Source organism: Malaclemys terrapin, chromosome 1 (assembly GCF_027887155.1).
Source record: "Malaclemys terrapin pileata isolate rMalTer1 chromosome 1, rMalTer1.hap1, whole genome shotgun sequence".
Classification (NCBI taxonomy): Eukaryota; Metazoa; Chordata; order Testudines; family Emydidae; genus Malaclemys; species Malaclemys terrapin.
In genome coordinates this window covers 337,784,322-337,806,427 of record NC_071505.1, presented here as the reverse complement: position 1 = coordinate 337,806,427, position 22,106 = coordinate 337,784,322, and the positions used below count along the sequence as shown (strand labels likewise).

The following is a 22,106-nucleotide window of genomic DNA, read 5'->3' as shown; positions in this document are numbered from 1 at the left end:
TCTAGGAATCAGTCAAAATGTACCAACAACACCGTCATCACCCCCGGAGCCAGAGGCATGCTCGAGAGATCCCTGAAGGCCGCCGTCCACGCGCTCTACATAGACACCCTGAAGAAAAAAACAGACCAGGGTAAGGCCTTCGAGATGACCAGCAAGTGGGACTCCAGCAACCACTTCCTTCCCACGGGCAGCTTCACCCGGTTCGCCGACTGGCGGTTCATACACCGAGCCCGGCTGAATTGCGTCCCCCTCAACGGAGCCGTCCGCCACGGGAACCGGGACAAGCGCTGCAGGAAGTGCGGGTACGTCGCCGAAACCTTACCCCACGTCCTATGCAGCTGCAAGCCCCATGCCAGAGCCTGGCAGCTGCGACACAACGCTGTCCAGGATCGCCTGGTGAAGGCCATCGACCCACGCCTGGGTGAAGTCGCCGTTAATCGCACCGTCCCTGGCACCGACAGCCTGCTGCACCCAGACATCGTCATCACGGACGAGGTCGGAAAAAAGGTCATCATGGTCGACATAACGATCCCGTTTGAGAACAGGACCCCAGCCTTCCGTGAAGCCCGAGCCCGCAAGCTTGAAAAATATGCCCCCCTGGCTGACACCCTGCGGTCAAAGGGCTATGAAGTACACACCGACGCCCTGCTTGTCGGGGCCCTGGGTGCCTGGGACCCATGCAACGAGCGAGTGCTGAGGACCTGTGGAGTGGGCCGTCACTACGCACGGCTCATGAGACGCCTGATGGTCTCAGACACTATCCGTTGATCTTGGGACATTTACACGGAACACATCACCGGCCACCGCCAATACCAAGAGCGAGCCGATTAGACCTTGCCCACCTGTAAGGGAGAAGGGACTCGCTAACCCCTCTCCTCCCCCCACTGGGCCTTATCCCCTGAGCCTCGAACCCACCCAATCTCACCGGCCACCACCAACTCCGGGAGCGAGCCAGGGAGACCTCGCCCACCCACAAGGGATCTACCTTCCCCCCCTTCCCCCGCTGGGCCTGAGCCCCGAACCCACCCACCCAACCTCACTGGCCGCCGCCAATGCCAAGGGCGTGCCAGGGAGTCCTCGCCCACCTATAAGGGGGCAGAGACCCTACCCCCTGAGCTCCAACCCACCCAACCCCACCGGCCGCTTCCAGTGCTGAGAGTGAGCCTGGAAGACTTTGCCCACTCGTAAGGGGGAGGGGACCCATACTTCCCCCCCGCCCAACCCCATCGGCCACCGCCGATAACGAGAGTGAGCCAAGGGGACCCTGCCCACCTGCAAGGGGGAAGAGGCCTATATACCCCCCCTCCCCCGATGGGCCTTATCTCTTGAGCCCTGAACCCACCCAACCTCACCGGCCACCATCAATGCCAAGGAGTGAGCCGGGGAGAACTCACCCGCCCGCAAGGGGGACGGGACCTATTAACCCCCCCCACCCTACAGGGCTTCTTTCCCCTGAATCCCACCCCGTGAGGGTTGCCCCATCACCTATCGCCCAACCCACCTACTTGTGCCCATGGCTATTTGTACCCCATGTGTGAATGATTGACCCTCACCGACTATCAACTATGTCTTGATCTCGCCCACCGCCCACCCCCCCATTGGGGACACTACAGTCCGTATGTATTATGTGTGCTGCCAACCTCAACATAGCAACATCCCCCCCATACTCTGTATGTTCTCCCCAATGATTGACAACTGACTCCTTGAATCGTTTGTACCGTCTTTATTTTTTAAATATTCTCTAATAAAATTTAAATCTGTTCTACAAATTGGTGAGCTCAGCTCAGGGATAGGAGTAGGAAAAGATGGCTTTACGCCATCTTTTATGCCTCCCTCAATCCGCAGTCCAATTAAAATGGCCCCCAGTGTAACATAGAGCAACCTAAGGGCTGCTCTAAATTGTGCCAGTTGGCAGCCCCCTAGGGACCACTTCACTGGCTGAGGAACAAGTAGAAAACAGTGTGGGCCTGCTTTCCAATGTCAAAAGGGGCTGGAAGAAGGATTTGTGCCATTGGAGGGTTCCCTTAAGATGGAACGATGCAAAGGGCACTTTATGAGGACGGGATCAAGCTGTGTTTTGTCAGTATGAAACCTGGCCTCAGGAAAGTGCTGCAGTGAATTAATGAGGCAGCTATAGCCAGTGGTCAGAGTACTAGACTGGGACTTGAGACACCTGGATTCTATTCCTGGCTCTGCCACTGCCCTGTTGGGGGGTGGGTGGAAGTTAATGACACTTCCCTGCTTTTTAAAGCACTGTGAGCTCTATAGCTGAAAAGTGTTAATAAGATCTATGTAGCATTGTTATTAATGGGTCTGTGGTTGCAAATATCAAAACAACTAATCTTCAGAAACATGGCTTAGAGGCAGCTGGTGTTCTGTGTACATCCTCAGAGCCGATCCCAGCCCACTGAAGTCAATTAGAGTCTTTCCATTCATGGGCTTTGGAACAGCCCCCAAAGCACTTCGCATTGGCCTCGTCCATAAATAATGCACATGCTTTCCAAGACTGCCGAGAGTGTGGGTGGGAGGAAGTGGACAACAGTGTCAGGAGAGGCTTTGTTGGTAGGGGAGCCTTTCTTATTTCATCTTTTTTCCCTTTCCTTGTTCTCTGCTTGTCCAGCAGCTGGTCTCAATGGAGTGCGGTGTGCTCACAGCACGTAGGCGGTTGCTGCTCTCTCTCTGGTTAATTGCTTTGACCAGGATTTCTGCATTGCTTCGTTGTACATTTGGATACCAACGACAAACCTTTAAAGAGATCCTATTGAGTTTGCTAACCCCCCCAAAATGACCTTTTAGATCTGTTTGCCAACTCTAGTGTCCACTCTCCAGGGCTTTCTTCTGAGGTACACGAGCAAAGTACCACGCAGTTCATTGCGAGTGTGTGTTTTTCGAAAGTGACCTTAAAAACAGGTCCTGTTTTCACGGGGTGGGCTGCATGGAACTTGCAGGTCTTTGTATGCAGGGTTGGAATCAGTAGCAGATACAAATGTATCTAGGCCAAGATTTTCAAAAGTGACTAGCAATTTTGTTTCTGGATGCCCCACTTCAGACGCCGTATCGGGCCCTGATTTTCCGAGGGCAGGTGCTCAGCACTTTCTGAAAACCACACCTCCCTAAGGCGCATCACGCTGGGGCCCTCAGAAATACTAACACTCGGAAAACATTGGCCCAAACATTTCTGATCCCTCCATCTGACCCTTTCCCATCTCCTTTTGGAGCCAAAATTGTATTTGCCCGCCTAGTTGAGTAACTTTTATACAGGTTGTTTTGTCATTGTTGGGGTAAGGACGGGCAAGTTTATCTTGTGCCTGGGCTATTAAATTTTCTTGATGATTTTGCAAGCCTGAGCTAAACCAATATGTCCCTGAAATGGCCAGTCATGAGTCTGCCAGCACTTTGTGCGCATGGGTAGACCTGCTGAACTAAATGGGATTAGTCATGTACTTAAAGTTTAGTTTGTAATTATGTGTTTGCAGGATGAGGGTCTAAATCACGTCACTAGCCAGCCGTTAGTCTAGAAATAAAGAGGACAACAACCCCCTTCCCAAGGATCCTGGACTGAATCCAAAGGAATTCAAAAATCCGTCAATGAGGATGAATGGTTTCAAAACACACCAGAGAACTCCAGCCACTGAGTAGCTTGCAAAGCAAACAGGCACAGCCCTTCAGCCAGGGAATCTCATAGAGCTAGAGAGGGCAGGGAAAGGAACCATCAGACAGAGCAAAAATGAGCCAACCAGGGCCCTGGGATGGATGGGTTCATCCGTTAAAGCCAGTTGCAGAAGCCTCTCAGACCTGGCCTCCACTCCCTTAGGAAGAGCTACTAAGAACTGCTCCCCGTCCATCGGGCAAAGGCTATGGTGCAGAGATGGCAGCAGTGTCTGCCCCGCCTGGAGCAGAGTTGTATGGACTCCCCACAACAGTAACGTTAGGGGCAGCAATGGCTCAGCGAGAGCCGCCGTGGATGGAGTGAGGTGGAGCTGGGCTTTATGGGCTCCCAGGCAGAGATACCAGGGGCTGGAGCTGCAGTAGGAAGGTGGCAGCAGCTGAAACTGGGGGCTTGTGAGGTGTATGGGCTCTTCCTCTAGTGATTTCAGGAAGGGGCAACAGTGAAGAGATAGCAAGTGCAGGGAGCTTACCTCTAAGCCAGTGGTCCAGACAGAGGCTGGAATTAGGGCTACTGGTTCAGTGGGATGCTAAGTGATTAGAGCCATCAGGTAGAGGCTGTGATGGAGAGAGAGACACACAACATTGTGTGGTAGAGAGCGCACTGGATTAGGAATTGAGATCTGGGTTTTAATCCTAGCTCTGCTACTGCTGGGGGACCTTGGGCAAGTCACTTCCCTGCTCTGTGCCTCAGTTTCCCCCACCACCATTTATCTATTTAGATTGTAATTCTATGAGGCAGGGAGTGTCTCTTGCTGTGGTCTGTACCGTGCCTAGCACAGTGGGGCCCTGATATTGGGTGGAGCCTCCAAGCACTACTGTAATAACGAATGCTGCTAAGAGGAGATATCCAGGAGCTATATGGGCTTCTCTTCGGTGGTATTGGGCAGGGACCACTGCAAAAGAGGAGCAGCTGCCTTTCCCACGTGTTTAATGGATCCTCCTGTGTCATCAGTCACAGGGTGTGTGTTCCCTGCAGCGTTCTCTCGGATGATAGGTGGGAGCAGCCCCCCCCGCGAAGCCCAACCCAAGTTACTGTGCCGCACCAGTGCTGCCCTCCCCACCGCGGGTCCCTAGGACGCCTGCAGGTATATCCCAGAGCTCTTTGTGTTGCAGTACGCTGAGCCGCTCTGGCGCTTTCCAAGTGAATTGTTGAGAACTCGTCTGTCCTTCGAGGGGGAATTGTGGGAAGGCATTGGAGGACTATCAGCGCTCAAGTGATTTAGCCTGCATCCTCACTGCACGGTGGGCGGGTTACCGGCCGAGCTCTAGCCTATACCCTCAGCCAGGCCAGCTCGCCTGCGTTAACCCACCACCAACCTCAGGTGAGAGGGTGTTTTGTGTGGGCGGAATGAGGGGTTGGGGTGACCCCTGAGTAAACTACAGTGGAGAGACATCCTTACAGTTCTGCCTTAGCAGCATCGGAGACTTGTTCCCATCTCACCTTCTCCCAGTAGAGAGCATGGTGCTCTGGGGCCAGAGAAGGATAAGTCTGAGCTCGACCTTTCCGGGATGATCCAGCTTGGCAGAGGAACTGAAATGGTCTGTTTCTTGTAAAACCTCGTTAATGGAAAGTGATCTTGGCATGCAGTCTGCACTGAACCTCGCACGGTTATTTCCCCACCCCCCCATCCCGCAGACAGATGGCTTTAGTTAGATGAAGCAGACCCCTGCTTGAATCCAGGGCAATACTCCGCTTCAGGATATATTTACAAGGGGACAGTAACCAATTAAGAAGCCAGTTATGTAGGGTGATTTGCTGAGCGCATCCCGATATGGAATCAGACTGGCAGAAAAGTGCAAGGAGGATGGTTTCTGGCTTAATTGTCGCTGAAATAATGTTGGAGAAAAACCAAGAACTCAGCACTGGGGAAAGAAGAGGAATAATGCAGATGCTTTTCTGGAGGAGACAGTCATGCCATGAAGCACAAAGTATAGCACATCCATTTGCTCCAATAAGTTTGTTTTTCATAATGGACTTTAAAGTCCAAGGGCCGGGCTCTCACTTGGTGTAGAGTGGCATGGCTCCATTGAAGTCAGTCACTTTTAGGGCGTGGCTCTGTCACTATAAATAGTTCCTTCTTTTACCTCTTGTCATGGGGCGTCTCACTCACTGTGAATCCGGCATCTCCTGATCGTTCTGGGTATTCGCTAGAGGCCAGTGTCCCCTGTCCACAGCTTGCACACCATCACTGCATCTGCCTGCAGTCCCTCTCGCAGCCTCAGGGACTGCAACACCCTCTGGCTATGTCAGTGTTCCCTCCGCCCCTCTTTCTGGGAGAAGTTTTAGCTCCTAGTCCAGCCACTTCCCCAGTGGTGAGTGAGGGGGAACCAGGGCCCACCCACTACTCCGGGTCCCAGCCCAGGGACACTCCGAACTGCAGTCACTTACTGCGTTGCTTTGCCTCTATCGCTGCATTTCCCTGGGTCACTTCCCGCGGCCACAGCACCCTCCTCAGTTTCAGCAGCCCGTCCAGAGCTCCTCTTTTCCCCAGGCTCCTGTCTGCACTGCTCTGTCCAAGGTGCTGCAGGGTTACAGCCCACTCCAGACATAGGTCACCCTCCTCAAGCTCCAGGCAGCTACTGACCCTGCTCTGCCCTGCGGCTCTTTTTATATGGGACCTGATTGGCCGCTCCTCACAGCCTCTCTCCTATTGGCTGTTTTTCACGCCGCTTCCCTAGGGTTCTATTAACCCCTAACTGGCCAGTGTGGGCCATCACACCTGTACGTAGCACCTTTCATCCAGAAGGACCCAAAATGCTTTAAAGGCTCTGGGCCTGATTCTCAGCTCTGCCCAAGTTCTACTTAGCACAGAAACAGAGGGGAGGGGAGCAAATATGAATTTAAGCCAACATTTTGCCTCCCTGTGTTCTGAGGTCACACCCCCCCTCCCGGCATAAATTAGAGCAGTCTCAGGGCTGCCCTAATGTACGCTTAGTTGCCAGTGGCCCAGGGTCTGTTGAAGTCGCCAATATTAGCCAAAGCACTGTAGCAGTTTGGGCATGCTCCTTTGCCGCACCCACAACATGCTCCCTACACTGACGACTGCAAGGGGGAATCCCCCTATCCCTATCCTGGGGTAAGCCGGCACAGCTCCGTTGACCCCAGGTTGCTCAGTGCCCACACACTGCAGCGGTGGGTGCTATCACAACACCCCTGATGGAGACATTTTCTCTTTCCCCAGCTCCCTGACTTTGGGCTCCATTTCCCTCCCGTATTCTTCATTGGTTATTTGTAGTGCAGTAACACCCAGCAGCCCTGGTCACGGAGCAGGAGCCCATTCTGCTGCGCACTGTGCAAACACAGAACAAAAGGACAGTCCCGGCCCCAGGAGCTAGTTTCTAAGACGTGATCCCACACACGCTTGTAGCTGAGAGGGGAATGCTACAAAATCTTACGTGATTTTGAAATCTTGACCTGAAGGATCCTCTAATGCCACCCAGACTGGTCAGTCCTTTAAAGCAGAGGTCCCCAAACTGTGGGGTGCCCCCCCCGGAGGGCACAGAGGAACGTTCTGGGGGTGTGGGAGAGCCCAGTCCAGGAATGGGGTGGGGAGGGAGCTCCACGCAGCCCCGCTCTGCCTCCAGCTCTGCTCCAATCTCTTCCCCAGTCACGGCCCTGGCCCTGCCCCCAGCCTCCGTTCCGTTCCCTGCCCCGCCCCCAGCCTTGGCTCCCGGTTGGGACTCTGCTCCCAGCCATGGCTCTGTTCCTGCTCCGGCCCCAGACCCGCCCCCAGCCTCAGCCCCTTTACCTCTGTCTGCATCCCCCCCCCACACCACCACCAGAGCCGCATCCCTGCTCCCAGCCTGGGCTGGTGGGGGGCGGACAGGGCTAAGGGGGGGCATGACCCTGAAAAGTTTGGGGACCACTGCTTTAAAAGGAAGGGCAATTGCAGGCTGTGCTCCCAGAGAGCTGTTTGCACATGGACACATCTACAGTGGTTTTTAAATGGATTTTAAAAGACAGCCGGGGACAGCGTATGGTCCTGCTCCATAGCAACCGCTGTGCTTGGGCTCATCTCACGTTCCTTTGCCACTCTTGTCTATGTAGCTCTGCGGTGCAGGGACTGGCTCTTACTATCTGGCTGTACAGCACCTAAAACACTGCAGCCCTGTCTCAGCTGAAGCCTGTGGGCGTTACTGTCATATAATCACCGCAGATCAGGGCTCTGGTGCACCAGGGGATTTTGTTACTTGGGGGATTGGTAGCTACGTGGAGTTGGTGGAGGCAGGGTGATCTGTTGTGTCGGGTATGGGACCAGGACACGTGAGTTCTGGGCTCTGCTGCCAGTGACTCCGCTGGGTTAGATCCCAAGAAGCCTGTTGCGTAGGGTGGCGCCAGGTGGTGCAAAGGGAGCATATCCTGAGCCTCATTCTGGAGTAGCTGTGTGTGGAGCTGGACCCCAGACGGTAAGAAGAGCAGCATGAAATGTGCTGCCAACAGGCTGACGTGGTAGCTGGGGATCGGCATGGCGCAGGGCAAATGCCAGGCCCCCTTAGCTCTGTCCTTGCCCTCGAACTGGCAGCAGGGAGTGCAGGTGGGTAGGAGCCAGGACGTTGGAGGATCATCTGCGCTGGGGCTGGCTCTGCTGGCTCCAGGCCAGTTTCCAGCGGCAGCCGTGTGGTACTGCAGGGTTAAAATCCCAGCCCCTGCTGAAGTCAAGGACAAAACTCCCATTGATTTTAAGGGGGCCAAGATTTCACCCCACCACCTGCACTTGAAAGAGTCACTTAAACTGTCTCACTTTGCTTGCTGGTGCAATGGGGTTGACTGTGATGGGGTGAGAAGTGCTATATGAGCAGTGGGGGGGAATGATCGTTATGAAGCTGATGGGCCAGAGGCACCAGCATGCCTTGCGTGCTTTGTGCTGCTCCAGCAGAAACAGCTACGCCAAGTTTATGCCCCTCTGGTGCAAAGGAACCGCTGGTGAATCTGGCCCAATGCATGATGGCTGCATCCTGCTGGCCTTCCTCATGTGCATGTTTTCACGTGAGTCAGAAGGGCAGGACAGACCCTGTGGGCTTATTTATTCTACATACACCATGGCCCTGTCTATAAAGGTATTCAATTGGGTATAAGATAGACACTTTCTCCTTCTCTAAGTAGCTCACTGGCATTCGAACGTGAACCCGGAATTTGTCACTGCTGTTAAATAATGCCTGTGTTGTAAACGTTTGTAGAGAGGAGGCCTTGATTGATTGAAAGCCCACCTTCTTGCCCAGGTAGAGAGGCAGGTTAGCACCTTGAGGATTGTTTGAGCTGGTTGCCTGGGAGCCTGCACTCCCCCCCCCCCCCCCTTTAGGCGTGACCCATAAGGATTAACACAGTCCTGGGTGCATGTGTTTGTGTCTGATTCTCCTGATCACACACACCCTGACCCGAGAGTGACTGACTCACTGCTTGCCTTACAGGTGGGGCTGCCTTAATGTTAGAGTTTCACCTGGCTTCCTTCTCTCAGAGGTGTGGGTGTGGGTGTGGGTGTGGGTGTGGAATGTCTGCTCCGGGCCTTACAGGGTCAGTGACAATGTCGCTGCTTCCTCCCTTCCTTTCCCTCTGAAATCAAAAGCTTTGTGGTGTCATTCACCTCTGCATCTGTAACGTGCCCTTTGCCAGAAATCCATCTACAGAAAAAGGGGGGGAAAGTCCTTGGTGTGTTTCATGCAGGGTGGATTTGATTTAAATCATGATCATGATTTAAATCAGTAGTCAGGAAAACTTGATTTAATCATGGATTTCTTCATAAAAGTGCATTCTTGTTCTTTGTTATAACCTTAATACATATTCTTCACAATTCAGAGATAAATGTAGGATTCATTTTTAGAAGGTACACACTATACATTTTTAAAGTGATTTATTTTGAAAACTTTTCAGATTAGTTTTACAGCAATATCAGAAAATGAATGATTGTTCGGTTATTTCATTTACCAAAGGTAAATGAAGCAGATATTTATGAAGTCATTGGGAGGTGAACTATCTCCAATTCAACAGGTTAATCATTAACATTTGGAGGATTTTCTTGCCATGCTGTATTAGGAGGAGAACATTACCAGACAGACATTTAAATTGTTTTATTTAACTAAAACAACGTTATGTATTCTGGATTTTTTTCCCTCAACAGCAAACATATAATATTTTAACAAAACAAGCATATGAATTTTTGAATTTAGTTAAACATTCAAGTTTTTTTAAAATCTGGTTTTTGTTAAAATTGTTTGTAACTAAAATAGTTAAATGAAATATTAAAAAAAAAAAATTTAATCGACTATGTCAGCGAGGTCAACATGAGAAACTTAAAATATTGGCTTCTGCAGCTAACTCAGTCGTCTTCACCTTCATTTTCCTGTTTGTTCATAATCTGGAAGAAAATGAGCTGGAGATAGTGCTTGTCCCATTCGTTTTTTTAATGCTTGTAATTTAACTCTATCATTGCATATTTCTCTTTTTTAAGATCTCACTCAGTTCCTTCCAAATTTCAACAGCGTCAGCAATAAAACAGCGATTTCCCTGCATTTTGTTCAAGGCTACAGAAATAGGCTTTAGGGTACGCAGCATGTGTTCAACATTTCTCTTAAGCCCAATGTTGAGATCTTTGGCGGTGACAGTGACATCTATTTTTTCACGATTTTGTTCACAAACTGTCATCAGATTAGGTCAGTTCTTGATCTAGTGCTCAAAACAGTCCACTACGGAGTTCCATCGCACGTCTTGTGGGAGAGTTAGCTTGGTTCCTCCCACTTTTTTCGGAGCGGCTGCTGCGGTTGTTACAGAAGTATTTTGCAATTTCAACATTAGCCTTTATTTCTGGAACACCGAAGTCTTTGGCTAGAAGGTGCATCAAATGAGCACTGCGACCGTATGTTATTAGCTTGGGACTCTCTTTGCTCTCTTCTAAATAATTTCTTCTCATCTTGGATGCATTTGCAGCATTGTCTGTGACCAAGCTGCGTACTAGCCATTTGAGTTTTTTCCCCCACAGTTTGTTATAGCTTTTACTGCTACTTCTTGTAAGTATTCTGCTGTGTGTGCATTTCCTGATGTATCAATTGTTTCTGTAAGGAAGACATTCCCTTCTTCTGTTGTCACAGAAGCACATACAACAGGATCATTGTGGACATTGCTCCACCCATCAAGATTCAGGTTAACCAGGTTAACCTCCAGACCTTTTGCACACTGTTCAATTTCTCTTTCATACTCTTTATCCAGCAATTTGCCGGCGACATCTGCTCTGTTGGGTGGACTGTATCCTGGTCTTAATGACTGAGCCATGTTAATGAAGTGTGGGTTCTCAATCGTACGGAAAGGAGAGTTTGTTGCATAAACAAACCAGGCAATTTTTTCATCAGTTGCCTCTTTTTATAATCTGCTGGTTCTTATCACAGGCTTATCTATGGTTGTTTCTGGATGATGGAGATTTTTTTTTTCTTTTTGCTAAAGGTGATATACTGTGGCTATGTGACATACATGATGTGACTGAAACACTATCATTGGCAGATAACTCTGAAACTATAGAAAATGATTGTGATCTTGAAGGTGGATAGTCTTCAGAATCCTGTATGTTGAGGACAGATTCTCCTAAACAGAATAAGTCAATGCAGTTATTAATTATTACCATACTGCTCATTTAGTATCAGAAGGGTAGCCGTGTTAGTCTGAATCTGTTGCTTTTTGCTCATTTAGTATTACTCATTGCATTCACTGACACTCAGTACTACTTTAAAGGTGAAATTGTAAAAGGAAGATCTGCCTATTTCAGCTATTTATTTTTGATCACAACTACATCTAAAATGATAGTACCATAGAGTAACAACTATATTTTTTGCTCAAACATGAGAATTCAAGAATAGTTCAGAAGGAAGACAGGCAGTCCTTAAGAAAGAAGTATGAAATAAAAAAGTTTACCAACCGAAGATCCTGCATGTTCAGACATGTTCCTTTCATCATCTTCAATGCAGCTTCCTCCTGAGAAGGAACACTTCTCCTGATGTTGTTTCATTTGGGCAACCAGGCCTTGCATTTCTTTGTTGCACTGTTTGCATTTTGCACTGTCTTACCCACAGGTAGAGGAATTTCATTAAAATATTGCCAAACTGGGTCTCTAGTGAGAGAATGGTATGATAGATCTCAAGTCAATGAAGAGTACACTCAGAAAGACCTCAAGACTTCTGGAATATGCTGCTCAAACAGTTTCACTCTTGTATCTCCAGACTTCTTCTCCTTGTCCAGATCTATTCCGCCCCCACCAATCTTCTATTCATTGAACTTTTTGAAACTTTGCACTTTTAGAGAGAGGCAAGGGATTGACTTTGTGTGCACAAATTTGCAGAGGGACAATAGGGTTGAGGTCTGTTATTTCTCACCTCTCTCTCTCTCTCTCTTTTTTTTTTTTTAAACATTTTTGCTGTTAACAAGCATGTTATCTCTGGAGATGCAAACCCACAGTTTGAGAACTGCAAAACTAAGCATCTCTGATGGAATCTTCTAGACCGATCACTGAGTCCCATTGGGTAGATAGAAAGATTAACCTTAATAATCTATACAGAAGCCCCTGGAACCCCATAAGATTGGGTCCCTAATCCGTGAGCTATTGCAGGGGTTCTCAAACTGGGGGTCTGGACACCTCAAGGGGTCGTGAGGTTATTACATGGGGGGTCGCGAGTTGTCAACCGCCACCCCAAACCCCGCTTTGCCTCCAGCATTTATAATGGTGTTAAATATGTCAAAAAGTGTTTTTAATTTATAAGGGGGGGGGGTAGGGGATTTAGGATGTGTCTTCACGGCAGAGTTAACTCAGGCAACTGGCACGCAGGTTAGCCTAGCCTAGCCCGGCCGTGAGCGGTCACACTGCAAAGTCATCCACAAGTTACTGTGTCCTCACTGGTGCTGCGCTACCCGGGGATGTCTGGGGCCACATCCCAGGGGTTTTGTGCTGCAGTACACTGAGCTGCTCTGCGGTTCTTCCCCAGTGAAGTAACTTGGGCCCATAGGGGGAATTGTGGGAAGGCATTGGAGGACCATTGGCATTCGAGGGATGAGGCCTGCATCCCCACTGCCAAGTGGGCAGGTTATCAGCGCCCTAGTGAAAGCATCACCCAGGCTCTAGACCCAGCTAACCAGGTAGAAAGCACCACCAAATGGAGGTCAGGAGGCTTTATTGTGTCCAGAGGGGGTTGGGACAACCCCTGCGTAAGAGCCTGAGTTAACGCTGCAGTGAAGACAGCCCTTAGACACGTGTTACTTTAGTTTGGATAGAAGATGTCTCCATCCTCTGGGCTGCCTTGCAGGTCTCACCCCTGGGAAGGCAGCACTGTTCTCTCAGGGAGATCCAGGCCCCCCCATCTCCTACAGGCCTGTGTTCTCTGTTGCCTCCTCCCCCGTTATATGCAGTGGTCTGGTCCGGGGGGGACTCAGTTTGAGGGAGATGCCAGCTGGCCCCAGCTCAGATCTCCTGCCCTCTCATCCCCACCTCCACTAGATCCGTCGCTCCGTCCCATTCACTTCCCTGCGCTAGCCTGTCACAGGATGGGGTTCCCTCTTCCTGGATTCTTGCTGCCAGCAGTCCTCCGGCACACCAGCACGCAGCGCTTTGTGTGTAGTGTGCTTTAGGTATGTTTGTTCCCCACAGCGTAAGGCTTTTCCCTAAGCCTTTACCTATTACTAAGGGGGGGGGGGGAGAATCTCCCTTCTCTGGCCTTCCTTACACCTTTCCTCCCCCTCCCCCTTCCTGCCTCTCCTTTTACTGGTTCCAGCTAATGAACTGAATCACCCCACTAATTAGTTAATCCCTTAGTACTTAAACTTAAACGTGGGGATGCTTCCTAAGTCCACACTCAGCCCTTGGCTACTCACACTCTGTCCTGTTGCCCCATAAGTAAAGAGCTGGTGGGAACTTGGTTTTCATGTGTTTCATGCCTATTTTCTGTTTATCACATCACAAGCTCCGTTGTTTGTGAAATTCAGGGCCTGGTCCACACTAACCCCCCACTTCGAACTAAGGTATGCAAATTCAGCTACGTTAATAACGTAGCTGAATTTGAAGTACCTTAGTTCGAACTTGCCGCGGGTCCAGACGCGGCAGGCAGGCTCCCCCGTCGATGCCGCGTACTCCTCTCGCCGAGCTGGAGCACTAGCGTCGACGGCGAGCACTTCTGGGATCGATCCCAGAAGATCGATTGCCTACCTCCGGGTCCGGCGGTAGGCAAAGTGTAGACCTACCCCAGGACAGCCACGAAAATAATAGAGGCTTATTGACTGCACTAACTGAGAGTTAAACAAATGGCTCGATCTCTGCCTAAAGGTCTGGGGAAAAGATTTCTGATGACAGAAGATTCTTTAATCTAGCAGGCAAAGGCATAGGAGAGCCAGCCGTTGGAAACTGAAGCTAGACAAAATTCAGACTAGAAATGAGGCACAATTTTTTTGAACCATAAGGGGAATGAACCATAGGAGCAGTTTACCTAGCAACATGGTGGATTTGCCATCAGCTGAACGCCTTAAGGCCTGGTCTACACTGGAGGGGGTGGGGTCGATGTAAGATACACAACTTCAGCTATAGGAGTAGCATAGCTGAAGTCGACATATCTTATTTTGACTTACCTCCCGTCCTCACGGCGCGGGATCAACGGTCGCGGCTCCCCTGTTGACTCCACTACCGCCGCTCCCCCTGGTGGAGTTCCAGAGTCGATGGGAGCGCGTTCGGGGATCGATATATCGTGTCTAGACAAGATGCGATATATCGATCCCTGATAGATCGATTGCTACCCGCCAATCCGGCGGGTATTCTGGACGTACCCTAAGTGAAGGTTGGAGATCTCTCTGAAAGATGTGATCTAGTTCAACCACAAGTTATGGGCTTGATGTAGAAATCACTGGGTGAGGTCCTCTGGCTTTTGTTATATAGGAGGTCAGACTAGATGGCCTTTAACTCTATAAATCTGGGGCAGGCTGCCCGTGTTGGGGGTTGGCGAGACCACGGCTGGTGCATTGCAGTCCATTTAAGGCACCTTTCTACCAGGAAGATGTCAAAAAATAGAAAGATGGAGGGGGAGGGTTGTGCCGAGCCTAATGCGGTCCTTGTCCATGACAGGCTCTAAGGTGCTAATGCAATACAAATAATAACCAATAATAATAACAGCCAAAGCCAGGAAGGAGCAGGAGTGTTTGACTTGTTAGGAAAGGCTAAAAGAGGAAAATATCTGTAGCTCGGCTAAGTGAAAACTGAGATTCGGAGCAGAGGGATAGAATCCACCTAGCTGAAGAGTGCAAAGAGCAAGGCAGGAGAATGGGGTCAATGGAATTGAATTAAACAAAGGAAAAATGCATCTGAATAGCAGGGAAAGCCCCTTCCGAGCAGTGAAGTCTGTTAGACCTTGTCTGCTCTGTGGATTTTTAGCATTTCTCTCTAGTAGTGCTGGTTCAGCTACACCCATTGCTAACAGGTACAGAATCTATTGTTTGTATCACAGTGGCCCCTAGAGGGCCCAGCTGAGATAAAGGCTCCGTGGTGCCAAGCACAACGCCGTACACGTGTTGTAGACAAGACACTAGAGTCTGCCTTGTTTCGCTGCAGATCCAACACACTTTCTGCAAAAGGTGTGTCGTAAATGGCTTGGCCCTTTCAGCTCGAGCAGCCCCCAGGTGATGGTGCTTGGCACCAAGAGAGAGTTTCTGCTCTCACTTGCACCTGGGGATGGCCCTGATCCCGCATGGTCCTCAAGCACCTGAGTTGTCTTGTTAAAGAATTGGCGCTGCTCATGAGCGAGTCACATGTGGGCTCGGATACCTTGCTAAATTAGGGCGTAAATCTGGAGCACCTCCACTGAAGTCAGTGGAGTGACTCTGGATTGACACCAGCGCAACGGAGAGAAGAATTTGGTCCTTGATTGGTCCACAGGTTGATTTCCTAGTCTGGATAGGATGGTAGCTGGAGTTAGAGGGGTGTATGTGTGTGCGCTGGGGAAGGGGTGCACAGTGCCATTAGTGAAGACAAGGGTAACTCCAATTCTCAAGCCTAACCCTGCTTCCCATTCACCTTTTGTGGTTTTTTTTTCCCTCTCTTCTTCTAGGAGATCTGCGACGACCCCTATCTCTTTGTGGATGGAATCAGTTCCCATGACTTGCACCAGGGCCAGGTCGGGAACTGCTGGTTCGTGGCAGCCTGCTCCTCTCTGGCCTCCCGGGAATCTCTGTGGCAGAAGGTAGGGAAGTCCTTGTGCTCGGTGAAGGCACGTTTGCAAAGCTTTGGTGTCACATGTTCTGGAAGTTAACAGGTCATCTACAGAATAATGTCTCCCGTTGGAAAACGGTTTAAAATTATACACCTGATAAATAGCTCAGGCCTGATTCTCCTCACACTTAAATTGGTGTAAATCAGAAGTGACTCCACTGCTCTCTGTGTCACCACACCAGAGCTGATTCTTTGGGTCAGATCCTTAACTGGTGTAAATCAGTGTTTACATCACCTGAGGATTTTGGCCCTTTCTTTGTTTTCATGAATTAACACCAGAACCAAGCTCAAGTTGTACATTTAGGATGCAGATTTTACGCACACCAAATTTCAGGATATTTGGATCCAGGGGTTTGATTTGGCCCCATCTTTGTTTATATATAATCCCTCTCTCGTTATTTAAACTGCACCCACCTCTGTAATATCTGAATTAATGCCGCTCAGACACCGTGGTCCTGGGCAGAATGCAGAGGTTCTCATGACAGTTTTAATTACATATGGGGATTCTATCCCCTGAGTTATTGTCAGGCACCCCATGGCTTGGAGCTGGGTGGGGGAAGATGTCTGATTAACGTTACACAATCGCCTGTTGCTGTATTTGAGCATCTACAAAGGATACGCAAGAGGAAGCTAAATCAGGGCTGAAGCTTGATTTAGGCTTTGTCTACACTAGCACTTTTGTTGGTAAAACGTTGTTGGTCAGGGGTGTGGAAAAACAGCCCCCCACTCCACCCCCGACTGACACAAGCTTCACCGACAAACGTGCCAGTGTAAATGCAGCTTACAGAAGGCTTTCCCAGATGCCAGCGGCAGTAGGCAGCCAGTGGTGCCCTCTAGAGGTGTCAGACAGTAACGCCTGCCTTCACCTTGTCTCCCTGGGCTGTAATGCAATGCAATGCCTTCCTGCCGCTCCTGCAGAATATTCCCTCCTCGCAGCGCTGTTTGCGAAAGCAGCCCCTGCTCTGTGGGTGGGATCGGGGTGCTGCTGGGTGGCAGAGGGAACGCCGTGGCAAGCACAAGGTGGAATTTCGTGTGAGGCAGTTAAATTAATTTGAGAAAAATGGTATAACAGGAACGCTATGATGGAGGCAGTGAGGCATCTAGTGGCTTTTAAAACCTACAGAACTTGTAGAAAACAACGAGTCCCCTCTACCCACAGTTCTGCCGCCTCTGCCGTCTCCAAAACACATGCTCACATCATCTCTGGGCACATTCCTCTACCTGCATCTCCTGTCCTGTATTGTTGCCTGGCAGAGAAACTGGGGGCCTGATCATTCATCGATGCCAACAGAGCGATGCTGATGTACATCAGTTGAGGATCTGGCCTTGAATCTTGAGCTTCAATCAGGAAGCTAAGCAGGGGGCCCCAGACTGACTGTAGGCCGGTTGGTTCAAGGAATGCAAGCAGCTGCATAGCATGGGCCCGGTGTATGGGGGGGGGGGGGGGGAAGGGGGGTGAGGTTTATACCCTGGAGCATGAGCTTTGATTATTCTTATCGTAGCTAGTTCCTGTATTACAGGCAGAGACGGATTAAGGTCTCCTGGGGCTCTGGGCCGGAGCAAGTGGGGGGGCCCCAGTGCCAGAACCATGGCCCTGCCCCTCCCCTTCAGCCTGCGGTCCCACCCCTGTTCTCTCCCTCCCACCCCTTCTGCTGCAACCCCACCTCTGGTCCCACCCCATTCCGCCCCTTCCCCTGTGGCCCCACCCATGCCCCCCCCGTTCTGCCCCTTGCCTTGACTCCACCCCTGTTCTGCCCACAGCCCCACCCCATTCAGCCCCTTCCTCTATGGCCCCACCCATTTCCCCCCCTTCCCCATGGCCCCATTTGCTCTTTTCCAGGCCCCGCCTCCCCACTGTGGCCCTGAGACTGGAGAAGCTCTGTACCCCCACTGTGATCTCAGGGATGTGGCAGGAAGCGAGAGCTCCTCTAGCCCTGGGGCCGAGGCAGGGAAACATTTTTCTGTGGGCTCCAAATTGGCCAGGGCCCCTGGGCACGAGCCCCGTTGGCCTGTGCAGTAGTCCGCCACTGATTACAGGAGTGCTGGTTATGCTAAGGAGCTCCTTAGCTGTGTTGCCTTCAGGAAGCCCTGTGCTGCTGCACTCTGCATTACTGTTCTGTCTAAGGCTAGGTCTACACTATGGGGGGGGTCAACCTAAGATACACAACTTCAGCTACGTGAATAGCGTAGCTGAAGTTGCGTATTTTAGGTCGACTTACCTGGCTGTGAGGACGTCAGCGAGTCGACTGCTGCCGCTCCGCTGTTGACTCCGCTTCCGCCTCTTGCCGCGGTGGATTTCCGGAGTCGACGGCAGAGCGATCAGGGATCGATTTTATCGTGTCTAGTGAAGACGCGATAAGTCGATCACCGATAGATCGATTGCTATCCGGCGGGTAGTGAAGACGTGCCCTAAGAGCCTCATCCACTGTCCATTGAAGTCAAGTATTCCCATCAGCCTCTGCGGGGAGCTTTGGATCAGGCCCCACGTTGCAGGCACATAAGCTGTAATGTTCCTGTCTTCCCTTTTGTGCTGCTAGTAACCAAGAAGCAGCACAACCCTGATATTTAGCTTTTAAAGCATGGTTAGCCTAATCAAACCTGCCTCCGCCTGTGGGCTGTGACCCTATCCATCCAGTGGACTGAAGCTCCATATTGGGAATGTTTATTTGTTAAAGCATCCCTGCTTCCCCTCAGTGGGACCTCTGGCTGTCTAACAGATGCAGTCACTCTCTGGGTAATCAATGAGGCTTTTCTAAGCTTTTTCCCCTATTGCAGTGACAGTTCACTGCCTCTCAGGGTTTCTGTCTGTGTGATGCAAGATTGGGCTTTTTTGTTGTTGTTGTTTTTTTAACTTTGAGGCTATTAAATGCAGTATACAAATGGCCTTCGCCACTCACCATTCGCTTCCGGCCCTGCCCAAAGAGCCTCCGATCTAGCAGAAGTAGTGACCATTAGAGAGCTAATTATTTCTGCTTGCCTATCTCATTGCTGTTTCTCCCCTGGCAATTCTGTTCTGTTTGTTCATAATTTTCCAAGCCCATAATTCTCAGGGGCTCCTGCCTGCCTCTTGTATCCTTTTTTTTTTTTTTTTTTTTTTTTTAAGAGGAGTTGTGTTCAGGTCTGAGGCAAAGGCTAGAATCTTCTCCCAACACTCCTCTTTCTAGTCATCTGGAAAATGCAGCAGCATTGTACATCACCGGCCAAGAGCACACTGCAGTACTGCTACTGATTCATAGATTTTAAGACCAGAAGAGAGCATTAGATTATCTAGGCCAGGGGTGGGCAAACTTTTTGGCCCAAGGGCCACATTTGGGAATAGAAATTGTGTGGTGGGCCATGAATGCTCACAAAATTGGGGCTGGGGTGCGGGCTCTGGTTGGGGATGCGGACTCCAGGGTGGGACCAGAAATGAGGAGTTCAGGGTGTGTGGGGTGGGCTCTGGGCAGGGGAGTGGGGTGTGGGGATGAGGGCTCTGGCTGGGGGGGTGGGCTCTGGGCTAAAGGTGAGGATGAAGAGTTTGGGGTGTAGGAGGGTGCTCCGGGCAGGGACCGAGGGATTCAGAGGGTGGGAGGGGGATCTGAGAAGGGGTGCAAGCTCCGGCTGGGGGTGCAGGCTCTGGGGTGGGGCTGGGAATGAGGGGTTGGGGGTTCAGGAGGGTGCTCTGGGCTGGGATGGAGGGGTTCAAAGGGCGGGAGGGGGATCAAGGCTGGGGTTGGGGTGCAGGGAGAGACTCAGGGATGCAGGCTCCAGGCGGCACTTACCTCAAGCAGCTCCCGCAAGCAGCGGCACGCCCCTTCTCCGGCTCCTACGTGAGGCACAACCTGGTGATTCTGCGTGCTGCCTCGTCCGCAGGCACCGCCCCTGCAGCTCCCGTTGGCTGCAGTTCCCAGCCAATGGGAGCTGCAGGGGTGGCACTTGGGGTGGGAGCAGCGTGCAGAATGGAGACCTGTGGCTGCCCCTATGCATAGGAGGTGGAGGAGGGCCATACCGCTGCTTCCGGGAGCCAGGTGGAGCGATCCCCGACCCTGTTCCTCGGCTGGAGCTCCAGAGCAGGGCAAGCCTCAGACCCTGCTCCCCAGTGGGAGCTCGAGGGCTGGATTAAAATGGCTGCTGGGCTGGATCCGGCCCACGGGCAGTAGTTTGCCCACCCTTGATCTAGGCTGGCCTCCTGTCTAGCACAGGCCAAAGCATTTCATCCAGCCATTCGTGTATGGAGCCAGTAACTTGTGTCTGACTAAGCAGATCTTCCAGAAAGACATCTAGTCTTGATCTGAAAACCATTGGTTTGCTCCAATGGTTAATCACCCTCACTGTTAAAAATGTGTGCCTTGTTTACTACTGTCAATTGAAGCTGAATTGTTTAGGCCCATACTGTAGAGTATTCTAATAAAAAAGGGAACAGATCAAACATTTGCTAAGGGCTCAGTGGGACACTCCATAAAAGGAGATGCTAACCCAAGCCATGCGTTGTTCTATTAGTGATCCTTGCCAAAGTAAATTTCATGAGAGCTCTGAAGTCCTTTGGTTCTTCAATTCAAGGGGCCGGCTTGCCTTGTCATCGATCCCAGTATTGGGAGAGAGGTTCTGGAGACCTATGTTGCTTTTCCTTCTCTGACCCCTAGCAGCACCATTTTACAGTTGGGCCTGCTGAGTTTAGCTGTCAGCACCCTCTGTCTCCAAATAACGGCAAGAGGCACATCCCGGGCTTACAGATCAAACAGCCCTGGCCAAAGGAACTGGCTGTGAAGATGAGGGGAGGCAGGAAGGTGCTGCAGCTGGAGTATAGGGCTGGGAGCTAGGAGAGCTGCGTTTTTATAACTAGCTCTGCCTGGTCTGCTGTGTGACTTGGGGCAAATCAATTCACTTTTCTGTGCCTCCGTTTCCCCATCTATAAACTGGCTTGGCAATTTGGGTTTTTCATGGCAGCACAGAGCACTAACTACAGAGGTACCAACCCAGATAGCACGTGACTTTTAAATGAGAAATTCAGATGGGTCCAAACTGAAACACTGGATCTAAACCCTGCCCCCCAAACCTTGGGGCAGTTTCCTGTCCACACCCAGCTCTGACCACTATAACTCCGGCTGCCTCCTGAATGGGCTGACCCAAACCCAGAATTGTAACACCATCCAAACTTTGAGACAGGTCAGATCAGACCCCAAACCTGTTGCAACTTGGGTCCTTCTCTACGAGTAAAGATCATTCTCATTTAGTGCTTCCGAAGGGATCGGGATCTTCATAGCGCTGCAAACACTTTAAGGGCTGTGATCTGCCCCCGTTACTTATGCTGAAACTCCAGGCTCCTTGTTGAAATCAGCGCAGCTACAAGGTGCTGTTCAGCATGGGTAAGGGGAATGGTTGTGTCTTCGGCTCTTCGCATCGTTATCGCTGTGTAAACAAACCATATAAGTGCAGTTGGAGCTCCAGTAATTGTGTTTACTTAATATACACAACCATGCTAGGGCTAGCTACATACATGCGATTGACTTGTGACTGCTTCTAAAATATAAAACGCAGTGAGCCCCACTAGAGGGTTCACAGGCCATTTAAAGGAATACTGTTCCTCTATCCTTCAGTAACAGAATCTGTTTCTAACTGATTAATAAATACGCGAGTGCAAACATCAGAAAGGAAAGCACAGCCCAGACTTCTTCAAGCTCTTCCCTTCTTTGGGTTAGAAAGAGACCAGCCTCTGATTCTAGGGTTACCATATTTTAAGTGTCCAAAGAGAGGACACTCCACGGGCCCCTGCCCCGCCCCAACTCCGCCCCCTCCCCTGAATGCTTCGCCCCCTGCCCCTCCCCCTCCCCTGCTTCCCGCGAACATTTGGTTCGCGGGAAGCCTGAAGCAGCAGGCAAGCTGGGGCAGGGGGGCGCGAGGAGGCACAGCTCTAGCCCCGGCGTCTCCTGCCCGGCTTGGCTCGGGCCCCGCACCACCGGCCCCTGGCCCTGAGCACCGCCGGCCCCGGCCGAGCACCCCTGGCCAGCCCCAGCCCGGCCCCCAGCCGAACACAGCCGGCCCCGGGCCCCGCACCGCCAGCTCTGGCCGAGCACCCCGGCCCCCGGCTCCGCACCGCCGGCCCTAGCCCAACTCCCAGCCCGAACACCGCCGGCCCCGGGCCCCGGCCGAGTGCACCGCCGCCCCCAGCCGAGCACCGCCGGCCCCGGGCCCCAGCCCTGCACCGCTGCCTCCGGCCCCACACCGCCGGCTCCGGCC

At 51.2% G+C, this 22,106-nt stretch overlaps 1 protein-coding gene across 2 annotated transcripts in view; it reads left to right on the top strand.

Moving 5' to 3' along the window:
- Positions 1–22,106, top strand: part of CAPN5 (calpain 5) — a 125,732-nt gene that overhangs the window by 61,002 nt on the left and 42,624 nt on the right. For both annotated transcript variants that reach the window (XM_054015817.1, XM_054015818.1), the window contains exon 3: positions 15,730–15,861. In XM_054015817.1, coding sequence (XP_053871792.1) covers positions 15,730–15,861 — 132 coding nt within the window. The remainder of the gene's footprint in view (positions 1–15,729; positions 15,862–22,106) is intronic.